At 41.8% G+C, this 20214-nt stretch overlaps 2 protein-coding genes across 3 annotated transcripts in view; one reads left to right on the plus strand and one right to left on the minus strand.

Annotated features, from left to right (window-relative positions):
* LOC143838875 (uncharacterized) overlaps positions 1–1536 on the minus strand; it is a 125370-nt gene extending 123834 nt beyond the window's left edge. Inside the window, exon 1 of the mRNA XM_077340784.1 lies at positions 177–1536. Coding sequence (XP_077196899.1) covers positions 304–1536 — 1233 coding nt within the window. The 3' untranslated portion in view covers positions 177–303. The remainder of the gene's footprint in view (positions 1–176) is intronic.
* On the plus strand, positions 1148–19340 carry ZNF800 (zinc finger protein 800). Of its 2 annotated transcripts, none has more exons than XM_077338340.1 (5): positions 1148–1293; positions 6337–6444; positions 8776–8871; positions 13653–13796; positions 14871–19340. In XM_077338340.1, the coding sequence occupies exons 2-5, from the start codon at positions 6384–6386 to the stop codon at positions 16823–16825; spliced, it is 2256 nt and encodes a 751-aa protein (XP_077194455.1). In that variant the 5' UTR covers positions 1148–1293; positions 6337–6383; the 3' UTR covers positions 16826–19340. The 2 variants fall into 2 exon arrangements, with proteins under 2 accessions (XP_077194455.1, XP_077194456.1); XM_077338341.1 differs by having other exon boundaries at positions 1151–1289.
* The last annotated feature ends 874 nt before the right edge of the window (positions 19341–20214 follow it).

Genomic DNA, 20214 nt, shown 5'->3' on the forward strand with positions numbered 1-20214 from the left:
AAATGAAGTAAAAATAGTCATTAAAAATAGCAAGAGCGCGTTTTCCACTCCAGGACAATCAGCAGGAGCAACAGTCATCACTTCGTGCAAGTACGCGGCAGCTGCAAGCAAGAAGGGAAACGAAACAAATGGGGAAGGGGGAAAAAAATCAATCCTACCCGACGGGAGCCTCTCACCATCCCAGGCGCGATCCTCCCGGGCTTCCTTGAGCCTCCGTTGAGCCTTCCGTTGCAGTCTAAGCAGGCGTCTGACACAGAAGCTGCTGCGCTCACGTCCAGAGAGCGCACCTCGCCCAGCGCATCTTTATCCCTCTTGAGCATCGACGCCCACGGCGGGATCCCCTTTCCCGTCAGCAGCAAACGATCTCGAACGGACGGCCACTTCGGGCGCGCTCCGCTCCGCTCCACTCCACGCCGCTCCGACCCGTGCCCAGGAGCGCCAGACGCGCGTCCTCCCCTCGCAAGTGGCGGGCTGTGGGGCAGCTCGACTGCGGCCGAAGAGGAGCCAAGCCGCGCCCGGCACCATGCGGCTGTCCAGTGAGGAAGCGCCGCGGTGGCGCTCAGGCGCACCGGAGGGTCGGAAAGGGTTTGGCGCGCCTCTTGGCCGCTCGAGCCTCAGCCCTTGACGGCGCGAAGGGGACTTATGCCGGCGCTGCGCGGCAGGGAGGGCGGCAGAGCGAGCCACGACCGCGTGCCGCGGCTGAGCGCCTTCCCCGCCGGCAATCCGGCGCGTTGATTGGTCGAGGCCAGCGGGGCTGCTGCGCCCATGCGTGCTCCGAGCGGGGCAACTTTCTGTTCCCGGGCGGGAAGGCGGCCGCCGACACCTGTAGGCGCTCTCGGAGTGGGAGGAGGCGGGGGAGGGAAAAGCCGGGTGCGGCGCATGCGCGCTCGGCTGCCCCAGGCCTGCCGCGGCCGCAGTCACTTCCTGCCCTTGCGCCCATCCGGCTCCGGGGTCGCGTCGCGCTGCCGCTTGGGCGGGATAGGCGGCGGCGGTGGCGACGACGACGGCAAGTTTCACTTGGGACGCGGCGGGAGCGCCTCCGTCCCCGCCCACGCCCGCTTTCCGTGCTTCCTTGCTTCCCTCCCGGCGGCGGCGGAGGCACGGTCCTTCCCTCTCTTGGCGCCCGCTGTCACCTGCTGCTGCTGCTGCCGCCGCCGCCGCCGCCTCCCGGGGAAGCGGTGCCGCCGCACGCAGGGTGGCTTCTGGCTCCCCTCTCTTGGCGCCCAGGCAGGCGAAGGGCTCTCGCGTCGTCTTCCTCCGCCGCCTGTCCGGCCGGGAGCTGCTTCTCCGTAAGTAAGTGCCGCCGCCGCCGCCCCTGCCAGTTCCTCGGCCCCTCCGCTCGCGCGCCCTCCGGGGCAGCCCCTCCCCACTGCCGTCCGCCGGCGCCGAGCGCGGAAGGTGGGCGGCGGGAGGCGGCCTGATGGAGCGCTGACAGGTGGCGCGAGGGAGGCGATGGGCTGGCGCCGGCTCCCGGGCGGGGTGGAAGGACCGGTTTGTGGCTGGAACGTGGAGAGGGTGTGTGAGATGGCTGGGCATCGGGCTGGCTCCACAAGTGTCAGGGCGGTTGGTTTTGCCCCGCCCTTCTTTCAGAGGCGTTCTGGTTTGTTCTCTCTTCCTCTTTTTGCTAGTACAACAACCCTGTGAGGTAAGGTAGGCTGTAGGAGACTGTGGTTGGTCCAAGGCCTCCCACAGCATGGCTGGCAATGGAAGGGGTGAGATGGGTACCTGCATGTCCAGGCACACACAATCCTATGATGTCAGGTTATTGGTCTGCCAAGGTCAGGGTTTTCTACCGGGACTGGCAGTAGCTCTTACAGGTGTCAGACTGAAGCCTTTCATAACACTTGATCCTTTAACAGGAGATGCCAGGGAATGGACCTGTGGGGCCTTTGGCATGCAAACCAGATGCTCTGAGTCAGGGAACATTTGCTGCATGTCAGTGAGAATGTTAACTCTGTTTGGCAACTGACTTTTTCTAATAGGGGAAAAGGAAAGCCAGCCTTCCCCCAACCCACTCACGTAGCATGTTTCGTTAGGTGAAGCAAAGTCACTTGAAATGGGTCCAGAGCACTTTATCAGGCTGAATGTTGGACAGCAGCTCATCCTCTGTACAGGCTGGAATGCAGAGTCTGTTTCCCGAGCGGTGAATAGCTCCATGCCTCTTTTGCCTTTAGGGTGATTACAGTATAAGTATCACTTTCTAAGGCTTCACGATACCATGAATGAAATAGAGTGGAGGTTAGGTATATTGACTAGCATTCCAGGTCATCTGAGGAAGTCACAGCATTTACTTTGACAAAGCCCAAAGTAAGGAGACTAGTGTTGGCTGCATAGCTACAAAGGGGCATTTTGAATGTGGTCAAATGTTGACAGCGCTAGATGTTGTGGATGAACCAACAAGATAATCTCTGGAGTCTTATCACTGCACTTATAAATGCAATTCTGGATTAATAAAGGAAGTATATTTTTCTGATCTTGTAGGGGCATGTGATGTGTTAATAGTAAAGAGATACTGGTAAGGGTGGTGGTAATTGTATAGAGTTGGTGCTTGCGTTGTGGCTGGATGTATAAGAAATTGGAAATTGCGTATGGGATGTCCGGTGAATGTAATAGGGCTGTTCTATAGTGGACTGATAATCAAGATGATTTAGTTCTCCTAGATGACCCTGATTTAAAACAGTGAAGTGTATTTGCATTTTCTATTCTACAGTATTTCCTCAAAAAGCATGCATGCTAAAATGTTGCTGTAACAGCCAATTTTTAATGGCAGTATATTTTCCTTACAGAACACAGGGCAAAACCTTTCTCTTTATGCAAGAATACTAAACAGATTACTTGATTGAAAATGAAGTCACCATTTCTATATGAACATAGTTGGAACTAGATTTTCTTAAATTAAACAGGTCAGCCAAGTAAATATGTATGCTGTCAGGATTTACAAAACTTATCAAAAGTAAGAAAGGGTGGGTTGTGGGCAAAACCATGGTTCTTCATGTGAAGGAAAATAAATATCTTTCCTATTTGAACTACAGAGTTAAGTACTCATAACTCATAGTCTGAGAAGAGAACATGGTATAGATAACTTATGTGGGTGCCATGGATGATGTTTCTGAGGCATAGCATCTTCTCAGTCCTAGCACCTAGAATGCCCTGTTAGTTCCTGCTTCTAGTCTAAACTGCACATCCATAAATATGCTGTGTAAATAGTTATTTTAAATATATTTCTTCACTTCAAAAGTCATATTTTCCCTGTATCTCTCTGTTATGCAGAAAATAATCTTTTTGACTTAATATGTTTTGATGTACTGTTGCAATTCTGTTTTAAGAGATTTCAAGTGTAGGCATTAATATGTTTCTTCATGTTAAAGTCAGATTTTATTTGAAACTTGGATATTTTTATAAATTACATTAAAAATTCATATCTAAATTTAAATATATATATATACACACACACAATGTTTCTGTGTGTATGTGTGTTGCGTGAGAAAAGCTTAGAACTGTGTTTCTCAACCTTTTTACCATTGAGAAACCTCGGAAGCATTCTTCAGACTTTGAGAAACTCCAGAAGTCATATAATCAGGCCACATTTTCCTGCCACACTCCCGGAAGTCACATGCCACCAGATGTGGCATCACCAGGCCACTCCCACAACACAGGAAGTGATGGGGGAGACTTGTCTTGACAGTAGCATGTGCGAAAAGGATCTAGGAGTCTTAGTAGACCATACATTGGACATGAGTCAGCAGTGTGACTCAGTGGCTAAAAAGGCAAATGGGATTTTGGGCTGCATCAAACGGAGTACCGTGTCCAGATCACTGGAGGTGATGGTACCGCTTTACTCTGCTCTGGTTCGGCCTCACTTGGAGTACTGTGTTCAGTTTTGGACACCCCAATTGAAGAGGGATGTTGACAAACTGGAGCGTGTCCAGAGGAGGGCAACAAAGATGGTGAGGGGTTTGGAGACCAAGACATATGAAGAAAGGCTGGGGGAGCTTGGTCTGTTTAGCCTAGAGAGGAGACGACTGAGAGGGGATCTGATAGCCATCAAGTATTTAAAAGGGTGCCAATATGGAGGATGGAGCAGAATTGTTCTCTCTTGCCCTAGAGGGACAGGCCAGAACGAATGGGATGAAATTAATTCAAAAGAAATTCCATCTAAATATCCGGAAGAACCTGACAGTTAGAGCGGTTTCTCAGTGTAACAGGCTTCCTCAGGAGGGGGTGGATTCTCCATCTCTGGAAATTTTTTAACAAAGGCTAGATAGCCATCTCTGAAGGCAAAGGGGTGGCAGGTTACAGTAGATGAGCGATAGGGATGTGAGTATCCTGCATAGTGCAGGGGGTTGGACTACATGACCCATGAGGTCCCTTCCAACTCTATTATTCTATTATTCTTTGATTCTAGCAGAGAAATATTTTCAGATGATTTATGAACTGAACCACACCTGTACTCTGGACTGGCTACCAGTTTGCTCTTCACCAAAGGAAGTGTGCAGTGAGAACCTGCAGAAACATGGTCAGGACAGGTGTATGCCGATCCGGTGCCTCCACCCTCCAAACTCCAGAAACAGGGCCAGAACAGGCCTCAGATTGATTTATAATGGCCCAATACCAGCAAAACGAAAATGGGTACCAGAATAAATATTCCAGGATACTGAAATATCAAAAGCGGCATACATGTAGTATAAAATATATAAAACAACATAAAATACATAAACTACAGGATAAAATAATTCCTTCTCACATTTAGTCCAGAGGCTTCTGAGCCTAGATGCCAACCAATCAAACTTGGCCACTTTAAAAGTTAATTCTTTATTCCTATCAGATAACATACTGGAGAGGTAGTGCATTCACTGTCTCCCAGAGGAGCCTTGAGCTATAGGAATGATAAGATTCTCATGAATTTGCTTATAAATTTTGCTATCCAAGATGACATGTTCTACCACAACAGGCCGATGCCACTCCATCCCCCCCGCAGTTAAGTTAAAATGAAAGTACTTACCTCTCTGTATTCCAGTTGCTACCACATGTGATGAGCCTTGACCAGCAAGGATTTGTGTGCTTTGGGGCACATCCCTACTAGGTCCATCACTGGTCATTTTGGGTGGGTCATATCACCTGATGATTAAAAATATATATATAGAATATATATATAAAAAAAACTTCCACCCAATCTCAACAAAACCCTGGTGGAGAAAGCCTGGCTTTGAGCCTGTTGCTGTGCAAAATTCAAGGATAGTGTCAGGAGGCCCATCATGCTGTTACTCTTCTGCAGTCTGTGCAGAATAGGACAGTTTACACTACTTTCCCCCCTGAAATTGTTTACCATAGGAGGCAGGTTGTTGTATGACTTTGTAGCTATGTCTTGCTACTTTTTTAGGTTTTCAATGACTTTTAGTCTTGTTTTCATAATCATTGTTATTTGTTATTTTATTATTTTAATTAAATATATAACTTACCTTAAGTCCTATGGGAGTGAGGTGGTCTATGGGGTGCTCTAGAATTAATGTAAATAAATGATGACAATATACAGGAGCTGTGAGACAAAGCTTTTAGAATGTATTGAATGAATATATTATTACTAATATATATTAATAATGAAGAGGCTGTCAGGGTTTAATACAAAATTAGTGGCATATGTTTCCAGCAAAAGGGCTTAACTTTTAGGTTGTTGAAATTGAGAGTAGTCCCTCCCATCTTCTATCTTGTCTATAGAAGTAATAAAATGAGGGAACTTACCTCTGCACCAAGAGAATCTACCTTGCATCTCAGTGAGAAAATAAATTTAATAAATAAATATTAAAATATTTGATAACATCAGTTCACAATATTGTTGGATTTTTCAGCTACTGTGCCTTTCCTTTTTCCACTTTGAGGCCCATCATTGGATGCTGGAAGAATGCCAACATATCCTGCAAGCATGTCCAATTTTACATGTTGTTCATATTTATTTATTTATTTTTGAATTTATACCCCAGCCTTTCCCAGGGGGCTCAAAGTGGCTGAGCCATCTATGAAGAAGGACTTGCTATTTGTTATCTGCCTGTGTTTCAACTCAGCCGCATACATAAAATCCCTCTGTGTTGGTTCACGTTGCAAAGTTCATACCAAGGGCTAATTCTAATATCCATGCCAAAACACAGCTAGTTCTGTTATATAGTTATCAGTTCCAAAATAACAACTGAACTAGAAGTTCAATTGCATACCAGTAGAATTTTCAGTTGTGTGTGTTCAATAGTCTCAATTGATTTTAAAATCAGAGACTTCATAATAGTGTTATGTACTATAAAATCTTTTACTCTCTTGAAAATGATTGAAGATTTGCTTACTTTACAGAAAAGAACTGCTGGATGTAGAAGGAAAGTAAGTCATTGATGTAGAAAATGCCTCTAAGGGACAAGTGTTGTCAGACAGACCACCATCACCATGGATGCTGTGAACCAGGTAATAGTACTATGCGAGTGCTACATCTTCCTTTGTAGATTTCTTTTATTGTGCCAAGAGGTTGTTAGAAACAGATTCAAAAAGGTGAAATAGTAATGGAATTAGGACAACTTCAAATACAAAGTTTCATCCTGAATAGATGGGTAAAACACTACAACTGTCACATACATTTATTTCAGAAAGACCTCTGGGCTTAGTTCCTCTGGGCTTGCACAGTAACTCCCAAACTTGAGGGGCCTTCCTGTGTGTTGAACAGAAGGTGGGGAAAACAAAATCTGTGGTGATAACTTGTGTTTGTATTTTTGGAAACTGGAATATAGCTATTGCAAAACAATTTTCCCCTGCAAAACAGTTTGCACTATTAAAAAAAAACAATATTCTTAGTACCTTACTGTGATAAGCACACATGACGCTGTCAGAAATAGCTTCTGGCATAAAATGACAGAAAATAAAGGAAAATGTTAATAAGTGTGTGCTCTAGAGTAGCATCCTAAGCAATTACCAATGAACTTGGAGAGGTGTAATTCCACGTAAGATGGTGCTGCTAATATGGGGTAATACATGTATGTGTGGATTATAAAAATAAAGTAAAAGCTGAATATTTAAGAGGGAAGGGAAGAAGAGACATATTAAGAACCACTTTAAAGGGAAAAAACAATATATTATGAGACATATCTGAGCCATTAGACGAGCCATGGCAATAAGGACTTATGCAAAAGTAAGTGTATAACAGAAAGCCATATAATATGTTCAAGTGATTCTTCTTGATTAATCCCTTTTTCAACACAGTACATGAATGAAGTGCATGCACTGCAACAATATTGGTGTATATTTTGAACAGTCATGATTTGAGGCCGTGCTAAAGCAATAAATAGCTGTAGTTTGATGTACATGTTTTTTCCCAAGGGTATTTTCAGATCAATGGGACGTGGGGGACATGAATCATAGAATCATAGAGTCGGAAGGGGCCATACAGGCCATACAGTCTGACCTTTGCTTGAAGACTGCCAGTGAGGGGAATTCACCACCTCCTTAGGCAGCCTATTCCACTGCTGAACTACTCTGACTGTGAAAAACTTTTTCCTGATATCTAGCCTATATCGTTCTACTTGTAGTTTAAACCCATTACTGCGTGTCCTTTCCTCTGCAGCCAATGGGAACAGCATCCTGCCCTCCTCCAAATGACAACCTTTCAAATACTTAAAGAGGGCTATCATGTCCCCTCTCAACCTCCTTTTCTCCAGGCTGAACATTCCCAAGTCCCTCAACCTATCTTCATAGGGCTTGGCCCCTTGGCCCCAGATCATCCTCGTCGCTCTCCTCTGTACCCTTTCAATTTTATCTACGTCCTTCTTTAAGTGAGGCCTCCAGAACTGCACATAGTACACCAGGTGTGGTCTGATCAGTGCTGTATACAATGGGACTATGACACCTTGTGATTTTGATGTGAAGCCCCTGTAGATACAGCCCAAAATGGCATTTGCCTTTTTTACCACTGCATCACACTGCCTGCTCATGTTTAGTTTACATTCCACAAATACCCCAAGGTCTCGTTCACACACAGTGTTACCTAGAAGCGTAACCCCCATCCAGTAGGTATGCTTTTCATTTTTTTGACCCAGATGCAGAACTTTACACTTATCTTTATTAAATTGCATCTTGTTCTCATTTGCCCATTTTTCCATTGAGTTCAGACCACGTTGAACTCTGTCTCTATCTTCTGGAGTATTTGCCAGTCCTCCCAATTTGGTGTCATCTGCAAACTTGATGAGTAGTCCCTCTACCCCCTCATCTAGATCATTAATAAATATGTTAAAAAGTACCGGACCGAGCACCAAGCCCTGAGGTACCCCGCTACTCACCTCCCTCCAGTCCGATGTCACACCATTGACAACAACTCTTTGAGTGCGGTTCTCTAACCCAGTGGTCCCCAACCCCCGGTCCGCGGTCCGGTGCCAGGCCGTGAAGGGCTTGGCGCTGGGCCGCGGCTCCCTCTTTCCGCCCCGCCCCCCTGCAGCAAGAAGCTCGCCAGGCCGTGAGCAAATCGGCCGCCGAAGCGGCCGATTAGCTTGCAGCCCGGCAAGGTTCTTGCTTTGGGAAGTGGGGGAAGAGAAGCTTGCCAGGCCACATGATTTCCGTCATGGCCCTCAGCTCTTCAGAAAAGCACAAAAAGGATCAGTAACATACTTTAGTTTAGTTCAGCAGTACATTGGTGTGTTTTAACAGAAGGCACTTAGAAATGTGTATACTACCAAAGTGTCTTAACATCAGTTAATCATCATGCAGATTTAACTTGATAATAATTTATTATTTATTGTAACTACCTTGCAGTGCGTACGCTGGAGGCTGGGGATCCGCCTTTATTGCAGCAGCCTCTTCAAACATCAAAATCTGGCATTCAACAAATCATTGAGTGTTTTCGTTCAGGTACGAGTAGCTTTTAAAAAAATGTTTTGGTTTGATTCTTAGCAATATAACTTTTAGAAACTAATTTAGTATTAATTACTTTGATCTGAGGAAGATCAGTCTACTCCATCATTCTGTATTCCAGCACTGACTGTTGCTAGTGTATAGTGTCTGGTATTCAAATGTATACTTTCTCTAAATTTGTTTTATTTTTAAAGCTATCTATGCTAGTGACTGTTCCTGTATCTTTTAGAGGATTTCCAACATTTATTATGCATTGTATAAAGCAGCGGTCCGCAAACTTTTTCGAGTTGCCAAGGGGTGGGGGGGAGGGCGATCCAGGCCCCCATGCATGCGTGGCAGCCCCCGTGCAAACACGCATGTGCGGACCTGCCACGCATGCACGTTTGCGCCCGGTGGGGCTGCAAACGCACAGCAGTTTTGCGCATTCGCGGATCTGCCATGCATGCGTGTTTGCGCTCTCTGCAAGGGCCCCAAATGTGCATGTGCAGCGGCTCTGTGCATGCGCACATGCGTGAAACTGCTGCGTTTTTGTAGCCCCACTGCAAACGAGCATGCGCGGCAGGTCCATGCATGTGCGTTTGCACCGCTGGCATGCCGGCGGCTGTGCTTCCCTCTCCCCCTCCCCCCACCGCAGCAAGAAGCTTGCCATGACACAACTTAATAGGCCGCTTTGGCGGCCGATTTGCTCGCGGCCTGGCGAGCTTCTCACTGCGGGGGAGGGGGGCGGGGTGAGGGAGTTGCGGCCCAGTGCCGAAGCCTTCACAGCCTGGCACCGGGCCACGGCCCAGGGGTTGGGGACCACTGGTATAAAGTACTTTGTTTTGTACGTATTGTGTTGAGAAATGTTGGATTTCTTCTTTATGGCCTTTACAATCTTACAGGGCAGCTGCTGCTCCTCATCTCTTCTCCTCCTCCTCTTACCATCATGTCATTGAATCTGTGGGATTTTCAAGGCAAGACATGTTCAGAGGCGGTTTGCCATCACCTGCCTCTGTGACACGGCCCTGGTATTTCTTAGAGGTCTTCAACCCAAATACAGCCTGAGCCAATTCTGTTTAGCTTCCGAGATCTAACAAGATTGAACTAGCCTGGGATATCCAAGTCAGGGTATAGGGCTACTTACATTCTTAAAAGTAGCTTAACATTTTTTGTGCAGGTGACACTGTAAGGACAATGTTAATTTGGTCTTTTATGTTAGTAGTTGTGAGACTGTGGATTTATAGGCAAGGGTTAAGTAGACAAGAGTTCTGTGAGGGATTACTGGTTTGTCAATAGGTATTCCTGGGAATAATCTTTTGAAGGAGAACCAGCAGTTTTAGAAAGCACTATGTAAGCAGCACTCAAAGCAACTGGAAGAAACAAATCACTGGGAGTAGATGGGATAGCAATAGAGTTATTTTAAGCCATGGAAATGGAGTTGATCAAAACGGAGTCCAACAAATATGGCAAACAAAACAATAATTCATAGACTGGAGAATCTCAGTCTACATTCCAATTTCAAAAAAGGGGATGTTAAAGACTGCCCCAAATTTCAACCCATTGCACTAATTTATGATGCAAGTAACTTGGTGTTCAAAATTTTATAACAAAGACTGCTACCATATATGGAACAAGAAATGCGAGATGTTTAAGTTAGATTCAGAAAAGACACACTAGAAATCATATTGTACATTTATGATTACTGGAGTATAAATGACAATTTCAAAAGAAAATCAGCTTTTGTTTCATAGATTACAGCAGTGTTTAACTGTATTGATCATGAAGAGTTATGATTAAAAGAAATTGGTGTACCTCAACCTCTGATTTCTTTGTTGCACAACTTGTACACTGGACAAGAGGTTACTGGCAAGACTGAATATGGAAAAGCAATGGTTTCCAATTAGCAATGGTGTCAGACAAGTACGCATTTTATCTCCCTGTCACTTCTTTCTATATGTAGAACATATTGCAAGGAAAGATGGATTAGATTTAGATGAATGTGGAGTGAAAATCTGGTGAGGGAAATAGTAATAATTTAAGATATGCAGATGACTTTATTACCGGTGGAAATATTGACTTGAAAAAAACAACTGATGAAGGTTAATGCTAAAGCAGAATTACAGCTGAAATCAAGAAGACAAAAGTAATGACTACTGAAGAAATATACAACTTTATTTTATTTTTATTTTATTTTATTTATTATATTTATATACCGCCCTGCCCGGAGGCTCAGGGCGGTTTATTAACAACAGTGGTTGTAACAAATAGTACAACAAATAAGTTGTAACAACACACAATACAATATAACAGCACAACAGTGCAACAGTGCATTGGCACAACAGGTCCAGAGCACTCTGGTGGAGTTCTGGGGTGGGAGGAACAGGGGCCCTTAATTCGCTGTTGGTTGTGCCTGGTGGAAGAGCTCCTTTTTGCAGGACCTGATCTCTGGGAGCTCATTCCACCAGGTGGGGGCCAGGACAGATAATGCTCTGGCCCTGGCTGAGGCCAGGCCGACTTCTTTAGGGCCAGGGACCATTAGCCAGCTGGTGGCGGTGGAGCGCAGAGCTCTTTTGGGGGCATTGGCAGGGAGGCGGTCCCTCAGGTACACTGGGCCCCGACCTTGAAGGTAATTACCAGAACCTTTAGTCTGATCTGGAATTCAACTGGCAGCCACTGCAGTTGGTGGAGAATGAGCTGGATGTGGGACCTCCACGGTGTTGCTGTGAAGATCCTGGCCGCTGCGTTTTGGACCAGCTGTAGTTTCTGGGTCAAGGTTAAGGACAGGCCTGCGTACAGCGAGTTACAGAAGTCCAGTCTAGAGGTGACTGTCGCATGAATCATTGTGGCTAGGTGTTCCAGGGCCAGGTAGGGCGCTAGTAGTTTGGCTTGGTGGAGATGATAGAATGCCAGCCGAGCTACCTTTGTGATCTGGGCTTCCATTGTAAGGGAAGTGTCCAGAATCACGCCTAGGTTCCTGGCGGAGTCAGCCGTAGAGAGCTGTACACCATCCAGAGCAGGCAGACCTTGGAATCTAAGCTGCACGGGTTCCCACTAAGTCACCTTGGAGGGCCAATACTGTTCAGCCAATACTGAGGCAACTGTGCTGGCTGGCAATTTGTTTTCAGATCTGGTTCAAGGTTCTGGTTTTGGCCTTTAAGGCTATACACAGATTGGGCCTTACCTACCTGTGGGACCTCTTGCTTCCTTATGTCCCCTGCAGGGCACTTCTCTTTGAGTGTATAAATCTGCTGACGGTCCCAGCCCCACGAGGGGCACGCCTGGCCTCAACCAGGGTCAGGGTTTTTTCAGTCCTGGCCCCTACCTGGTGGAATGAACTCCCAGAACAGTTGCATGCCCTGACCAATCATAAATAAAACAAATAAATTTAGATGAGAGTCCCCAAGGAAGCCCAAGATAATGATGCAGAGGCAGGTGATAGCAAACTACCTCTGAATCTCTCTTGCACTGAAAACCCCATGGTTCCGTTACAAGTTGGCTGTAATACTGGCATGTTTATTGACAATCAGCCTATTTTGCTTGACACTCAGTGTTGATTTTTTGCCCTGAGGTTCTTCAGAATTACAAGGGTGCTATTTCCCACAAGGGTGTGTGATCAGTACAACCTTAAACTCTCCCCCTTTGTTTTGCTTCAGGACACAAACATCTTGGGTAGGCACTACAAAAATTGTGGTGCTCAAGCCCAAAACGTTTCATACCCCATCTTAAGCCTTGCAAGGTAGTGTAGAACTACCTTTGTAGAACTTAGAGCTTCAGTTTTGGTAGAAAGATGGAACATTTTTGAAATATACAGAAGACATCCTAATGAATGCCAGTCATAAAGAATGTTGTGACATTGTTGATTTGTGTAATGTGTTTGGTATTGTAAATTCATGTGCAAGAACATAATGCTTAGTTGCATAGAGGAAATTAAGTGCCTCTCTTCTCTAGTAAACAACACATGCTGGATGTAAGCCTTGACACATCTAGGGCTGGCTGCAGCTGAGAGTGAATTGCAGTCTTACACTGATGTTGGGCTGAAATTTGTGAGACTGACCATTTTGCTCACTCACATTGAGGGGAAAATCTTGTACACACAACTTTATAATGTATCCCCAGTTCATAAATTTAAAAGCCACTGAGTGAGGATTACCTTTTTATGAGCTGTCTTGATCATGTGAATAGTGGAGGGTGGACAGCTCCCGGCTGGAGATGACAATTCATGTAATTGAATGTCTTAATCTGATTTCTATTGGTCTGTCATCAAGAAATACATCAACTAAGAATTTTTATCTTATTATTACCTGTTAAATTCATAGTACACAAACACTGTATGGCTTGTCAGTTTCTTTACAAGTTACAGTGATTCCCTTGAATTTGGACAATACTGGTCTAAGGAATGTTGTTTAATAATTTATTGGTCCCATCATTTGCAACTCAGCCTATAGTTACTGACTAATGTTACAGACTTTATTATTAATTATTATTATTTATGATTAGATTTGTATACCTCCATCCTGCTTAGCAGTTCATCTACAATAATATGTTTATGCCAATATATAAAAATAGTGATTTAAACTATGGCATTAATATTTTACTCATGATATATTTTAATGCAAATCATATGTATAAATTAGAAAATATTCTTCTGCTGATACTGTCTGGATGAAATTTACATACTTAAGCTGTTGATTTCAGAAAGAAACCTCTTTATCTCTGCCGTTGCATCATGGGGATTTAAAGGACTGGGTCTTCAGTGTGCCTATTGTTAAACTGACTTTTTGTGTGTGCTTTTGTTTCAGGGACTAAGCAGCTTAAACATATTTTGTTGAAAGATGTGGACACCATATTTGAATGTAAATTGTGCCGCAGCCTCTTCAGAGGACTACCAAATTTAATAACTCATAAGAAGTTCTATTGTCCTCCAAGTCTCCGGATGGATGACAGTAAGTTTGGGCCTCTCAGAAATCCTTTCCAAAAATTTAAATGCCAAGGTTTGCAAGTCAAGTGCTGATAAACATTTAGGGTTCATTTTTTAAAAATTAACCAGGTCAGCTTGGTTTTTGTTCTTTCCAGATCTCTGATTTCTAGGGCTATTTAAAACCTTTTGGTATTTGTAAAATACTTTAAAATGTTTTGAATCCAGAGTACACTATGTGTATGAGCTTGTATTTTCTTAATGATAATATAATATGATAGATATAAAAACCTTATTAGTGTAAGTGTCTGAATTTGGTGGGAGATTTAGGCAGTGACAGAAGGGGGAGAAGACAAAGCCAGTCCAGTGATCCTTCCTCTAGCCTAGGGGCCTTCTTCTAATTTCAGTGGCTACCCTAGTGAAGAATGAGCCATTTATGTTAGATGAGGTTTCCTAAGCCTGGTGTAAGGCTTCTTGGAGATGGTTGGGTCCACCCAATGTCATGGACATAAGTAAATGTAATTATATATATTTAGTGTTGGTTGGAGGCCAATAAGGGGGCTTTGAGTGTGTCTTCTTCTCCTGCCAGGTAGAGGCTGGCTGGCTGCTGAGAGTCTCTGCTTCAGGGATGAAGGAACAAAGTCACAATCGGTCTGGAAAAGGTTCTGTTATCTCCCATATTTTTTTTTAATATGTGCAGCTTTTAAGAACTGCACAGTTAGAGCTGGTAATTCTTTGCACATAGCCAGCAAGGTGAAGTGGTTAAGAGCAGCAGACTCTAATCTGGAGAAGCAGCGCTGGTTCCCTACTTTTCCACATGAAGCCTGCTAAGTGATCTCAGGCTAATCACTGTTCTCTCAGAACTCTCTCAGCTTTACCTACCTTGCAGCATGATTTGTAGGAACAGAAAGATAAGGTAACTGTAAGCTCCTTTGAGACTCCTTACGGTAGAGAAAAGTGGGTTATAAAAACCAACTCTTCTTCATATATGCACATTAAGCTAGCTGATGATTCTTCAGAATCAAGATTTTGTTATGAAAAAAAATATTTATCTAATAATGACAGTCATAAAATTAAATCCTTTAAACGTTTTTACTTATAGATTCTCCTGATGTAAATGATAAACAAAGTCAAGCCATAAGTGATCTATTGGAAGCCATGTATCCAAAAGTGGACAAACAAGATTATATAATCCGACTGGAGCCTATAGAAACAAACAAAAATGCTGTGTTTCAACATGTTTCAAAGGCTAACAGTACCACTGAGAACACTGAATTGAACATCACTCCTGTTCAGGCCCCTGCAGAAATGCCAGAGCCCAGCACAGAACCACATAAATCAGTTCCGGCTCCTTCAGAAGCAGAAGCTGTAGAGGTTCCTCCTCCTGCTCCTGCTGTTGCTGCTAGCAAGGTAACATCTACTCCAGAAGAAGAACCATCCCAGTCCTTGAAACCAGAGGCAAAATGTGAGAATTCCAGTTCTGGACATCAGTTAATTTGTTGTCTTTGTAAAAAAGAATTTCATTCCAGACGCAGTGTACGTCGTCATATTAGAAAAGTGCATCAAAAAAAGATGGAAGAACTGAAGAAATTTATTGAAATTAAAAAAAAACCAAATCAGTCTACTGGAATGGGACGCAATAAGAATGTTCTTGTAACATTGGGCAGAAGTTGTCCTGTATGTTTTAAATCCTTTGCTACAAAAGCCAATGTAAGACGGCATTTTGATGAAGTTCATAGAGGACTGAGAAGGGATTCTATTACTCCTGCTATAGCTACAAAACCTGGCCAACCTTTGTATTTGGATACAAATTCTAAAAAATCACTGAAGTCTCCAAAACAGAAGTCTTCTTCAAAGGCAGAATACAATTTAACTGCTTGCAAATGTCTCTTGTGCAAGAGAAAATACAGCTCCCAAGTAATGCTTAAAAGGCACATGCAAATTGTTCACAAGATAACTCTTTCTACAAAAAGTGCTAGGAGAGAAAAAAAGCCCATTTGTACTGTCAGCCCAGAGGTAAAAGTTAAAACTGAACCAACAGATTCTTCGGAATCTGTGCCTCCTGTTTTCACTTCTGCTCAAAATGATGTGAAGGGAGCAAATCATTCAAATGAGAGAAAGAGCACTTCATCTGCTGAGAGAAAGAATGCAGGACAAGTTGAAAGAAAGAATACACCATCAACTGAGAGAAAGAATGCATCATCTGCTGAGAGAAAGAATGCATCATCAACAGAGAGAAGGAATGCATCATCAACAGAGAGAAAGAATGCATCATCAACAGAGAGAAAGAATGCATCAACAGAGAGAAAAAATGCATCAACAGAGAGAAAAAATGCATCATCAACAGAGAGAAAGAATGCATCATCAACTGAGAGAAAAAACTTGTCATCCACTCAGAAAAATAAAGTTAAGCAGGGCTCTGAAAACTCAAAGTCAACTGATCAATCTATTGTGGGTAGTCCAAAGAAACCCAGGAAGCCAAGACTTTCAGCAGGCTTTGATTTCAAGAAGCTTTACTGTAAACTCTGTAAACGTCAGTTTACTTCTAGACAGAATCTAACAAAACACATTGAGTTGCACACAGATGGGAATAACATATATGTTAAATTCTACAGGTGTCCCCTCTGCACTTACGAAACACGCCGAAAACGTGATGTGATAAGACACATAACTGTAGTACATAAAAAGTCTTCACGTTACCTTGGTAAAATAACTGCAAGCTTAGAAATCAGAGCAATAAAAAAGCCCATTGACTGTGTTCTAAACAAGGTGACAAAAAGAGGCCCTCAGAGGGATGAAGGGAAACAAAATGGTTCAAAACAGGATGTCACCTCTAATTCGCCAAGTAAGAAGTATGAAGGAGCCGATGTCGGCATTGAAGTGAAAGTCACAAAAAACTTTTCTCTGCACAGATGCAATAAGTGTGGAAAAGCATTTGCCAAAAAGACGTTCCTAGAACATCACAAAAAGACTCATAAAGCAAATGCATCACACTCACCTGAAGAAAATAACAAAACCAAAGGGAGAAGTACAAGATCTAAAGCTCTTGTTTGGTGAGGAACAGCTAGTGCCTTCTTACATGTTTGTCTAAATTTTCCAGTGGTACTCCTAGCTCAATTGTTCTTTACTGCAAAAATTGATGTTGTAGGAGATACAAGAAATTATTGCATTTAATCTTTTCCACCAATTTTGTTTTTCTATAGCATGAAACAGAGTTCGCTTCTGAACTTCCTTCATTCAGGACCCTGTTGCCCTGTATACTTTTATTTGTGCAGGGTTAGTCCTTCAAGGTTTAATAGTCAATATCAAGTTGTATTGGTATAATATTTAGCAGTAGGTATCGTAGTTCCAAAGGTTTTTGAAAAATTAACTTTGCACTTCTTTGGTACTACCCAAGCTGGAGAAAGTCTCTCTGTGAGCTGGATATGACCTACAGGCACTATATTACCCAAGTCTGCTGTAGTCGATTAGCAAATGTTTTTGGTATAGAATTTTCACAGAAAAGCTAAAATGCTCTCGACAATTACAAAATGATGGGATATAAAAATCAAACTTACTTTTGAGGTGCAGTGGCAATTGAGACACAATTTTGCATTAATAAAGTTGGTGCAAGATGCCAGTCTTCTAAATCTCTGTTTTAGCTGTTTTGTTGCTATTTGGCCCTTCTATTTGAATGTTTAACCATGATGTTTGTTCCACAGACTCAGTTTAAGAAAAAGAAAAGTGTCACAAGTCTATTTCAAGAAATGAAAATAAATAAATGTTGAAAATCATTCTAATGTTACATTTTTGATCCAGGATATTTTGGGACAACTGGCAGTTAAAAGAATGGGATGTTGTTGGGTTTTTTAATTTAAAAAGCCCAATACTTTATACAAAAGATTGTTAATCATTTAACATGTGTTTATTATGAGCATATGCCTGTTGGTAGTCCTTATTTCAAAGTTGTCCACATCTGAAGGTAGCCTCGCACAATTAACCACTTCTGGATTGTGGTTTTAATGTGAAAGTATTATTAGATAGATATATAAAGATTGAGAGAGAGAGAGAGAGATACCATTTTTCAGCTTTTTGTAAACTGCCCTCAGGTTGTTTATGTGTGCTGTTTTTAAAGGCAACATCATAATGAGATGGGTTATTACCAAAACCACAATTAAAGACATTTCTTGTGGCATTGCATTGTAAGCTTTAAGTGCTGCCCACTGTTTAAACCTCATTTTTACTGAGTAGGAGTTATAAATATGTCTCCTTGTAACATCAAATGATGTGTTGTAAAATTTGGAATTAAAACCACTGATGTCTTGAATAGTGCTATAAGAAGAATATATTTTAAGCTATTTTCTTACTGAATTGTTTGACTTATAACAGCAAGGCCTTGCCTAAGGTTTTCAACAGCAATTAAACAAATTACCTTTGAAGTAAAAGCCAGCTGCCCTAGTTCATGCAGTTAAGTAGCATTGATAATAAGAAATAAACATTTAAAAGGGATCTTTTACAAACATGTTTTGGAAGACTTTATTTTTTTAGGAAATTATCAGTTGACATGTGTTCATAAGTGGTTCCTACTTAATGCTGATCTTGCTGAGCAGATTTTATGTTCCTTGTGATAAACTACTAAGTAAACATTTGCTTTGTGATGTACTTTTACAGATATTTTTTATAAATGAATGTATATGAGCAAATAGTTGTTAGTGTTGTTTAAATGAATTGTAATTGAATTGTAATGATTCTAGCATTTGCTCTAATTTCAGTTCATGGTTGACTAATCTTTTGGTGTATTGAGCTGGACTGTACTGAACTTGCTGCAAAGATTCATAGTAACTTTTGCATGCCTAGCATATTGTACAGTCTTACATATGGAAGTTTACAAGCTGCCCACATTCCCCTATTTTAATTGTTTTTAAATTTTTATACACAAGCACTTTAATAGTTGCCGTTTTTAAAAATCAGTAATTATTTTGAGAAAACACACTAATGTTCATGTGAAAGTAGAACTTGGTTTACGTAGACAATTCTTACGCAACCATTTGTGGTTTCTCGAAATATTGTTTAAAAGGAATATAGTGCAAGTTTTATTTTCTTTTTGCCCTTAAGATGTTGAATGACCACTGTAGGTAGCACTTGACATTTGTAAAAGGCTTGCTTATTCTTGTATATTTTATAATCAGTTTGATAGCAAAAACAGTAGTATACCTGCTATGATATTTTTGGCAGGTTTCTGTGCATTTTTTAAAAATTTGTAGGAAATGTTTAGTGATTTGTGTCAAATTGCCACAATTCAAGAGGTACTGTATATCTGAAGAACTGCCATTTTTTTAAATTGAAAAATTGGTTGCCTCCCTTGCTTAGAGAAATGCCTTTTGTCCATATATTCTTTTGTATAAAATATATCTAAAATGATCATAAATAAAATATTCTTCTATGGATAAGTGTTTGGCCTTTTAGTGCTTTGCACTAAAAAAAAACTGTGAATGGAAATAGACTGTAACTGTTGCTGGATATGTTCTATGTTGAATGTACATGGTTCTTGGATAAATGTACTTTATTTGGAAATAAAGCAGACTGGAAGTTATTTTGGATAAATGTACTTAATATATGTATATGAATTTTTTTGGTTAAACTAAATTTTTGTGTACTTAGAAAGGTAATGAGATTACGTAATCTGATGATTTTTAGCAGGTTAAATTGTTGGTTTAGAAATAAGATTGTAAGTACCTCACTTCCCCCCAAAAGTCCTGGATGGCCTCTGTAGGATCATAATTTATTTATTTTATTGTATTTCTATACCGCCCTTACCGAGGGCTCAGGGCAGTTTACATAAAACAACGAAATAGTACAGGTAACATTTATTCAAGGTGGTAACAACAACAATAACATTTACACAATAATAACAGCAACATTAAAGGAAGGTGAAACTGCCAGAGCCTTAGCTCAACTCGTACTGAGACCCAGGTGTTGGGTGGATTTGTTCACAGAGGTGGATTTTATCACAGATTATGCATTTTCACCTTAAACTTCATCCTTCAAATAAAGTGATAGCATCACATTCCAAAGACAAGTTTAACTTTCTGAAATTCTAGTTTCAGTCATCTTTTAAGACTTTTTGGGACTAAATTTCTTGTTTGAAAAGAAGATAATTCTGGGCTTTATCATTAATTATTCAAACCAAGATTATGAGAAGCCTAGCCAATTAATATTTGACTAATGCATAACTTTCCCAAATAATCTTGAAGAAAAATCACAATCCCAAAAATATAATAATTCTATCCTAGTGAAAGCCCTTCAAATCTTAGCATTTTAAGGCCAATTTCCTTTTTTCTCCATATGTAAAAGTCCAGTTCAATCTTGTCATCAATAATAATAATACATTAATTTAGGAAGGTATCATGATTTTGACCAAGCAATAAAGAGGGAAGGAGTTTCAGAATTCTGCAGCAGCCACAATT

This window comes from Paroedura picta, chromosome 5 (genome assembly GCF_049243985.1).
Source record: "Paroedura picta isolate Pp20150507F chromosome 5, Ppicta_v3.0, whole genome shotgun sequence".
Lineage (NCBI taxonomy): Eukaryota > Metazoa > Chordata > Lepidosauria > Squamata > Gekkonidae > Paroedura > Paroedura picta.

Bases quoted from the DNA above. Each gene is read 5' to 3' on its own strand.
- ZNF800 (XM_077338340.1), top strand. From the start codon at position 6,384: ATGCCTCTAAGGGACAAGTGTTGTCAGACAGACCACCATCACCATGGA. The intron at 8,872-13,652 runs GTACGAGTAGCT...CTTTTGTTTCAG, and splicing joins CATTGAGTGTTTTCGTTCAG to GGACTAAGCAGCTTAAACAT. The intron at 13,797-14,870 runs GTAAGTTTGGGC...TTTTACTTATAG, and splicing joins AAGTCTCCGGATGGATGACA to ATTCTCCTGATGTAAATGAT.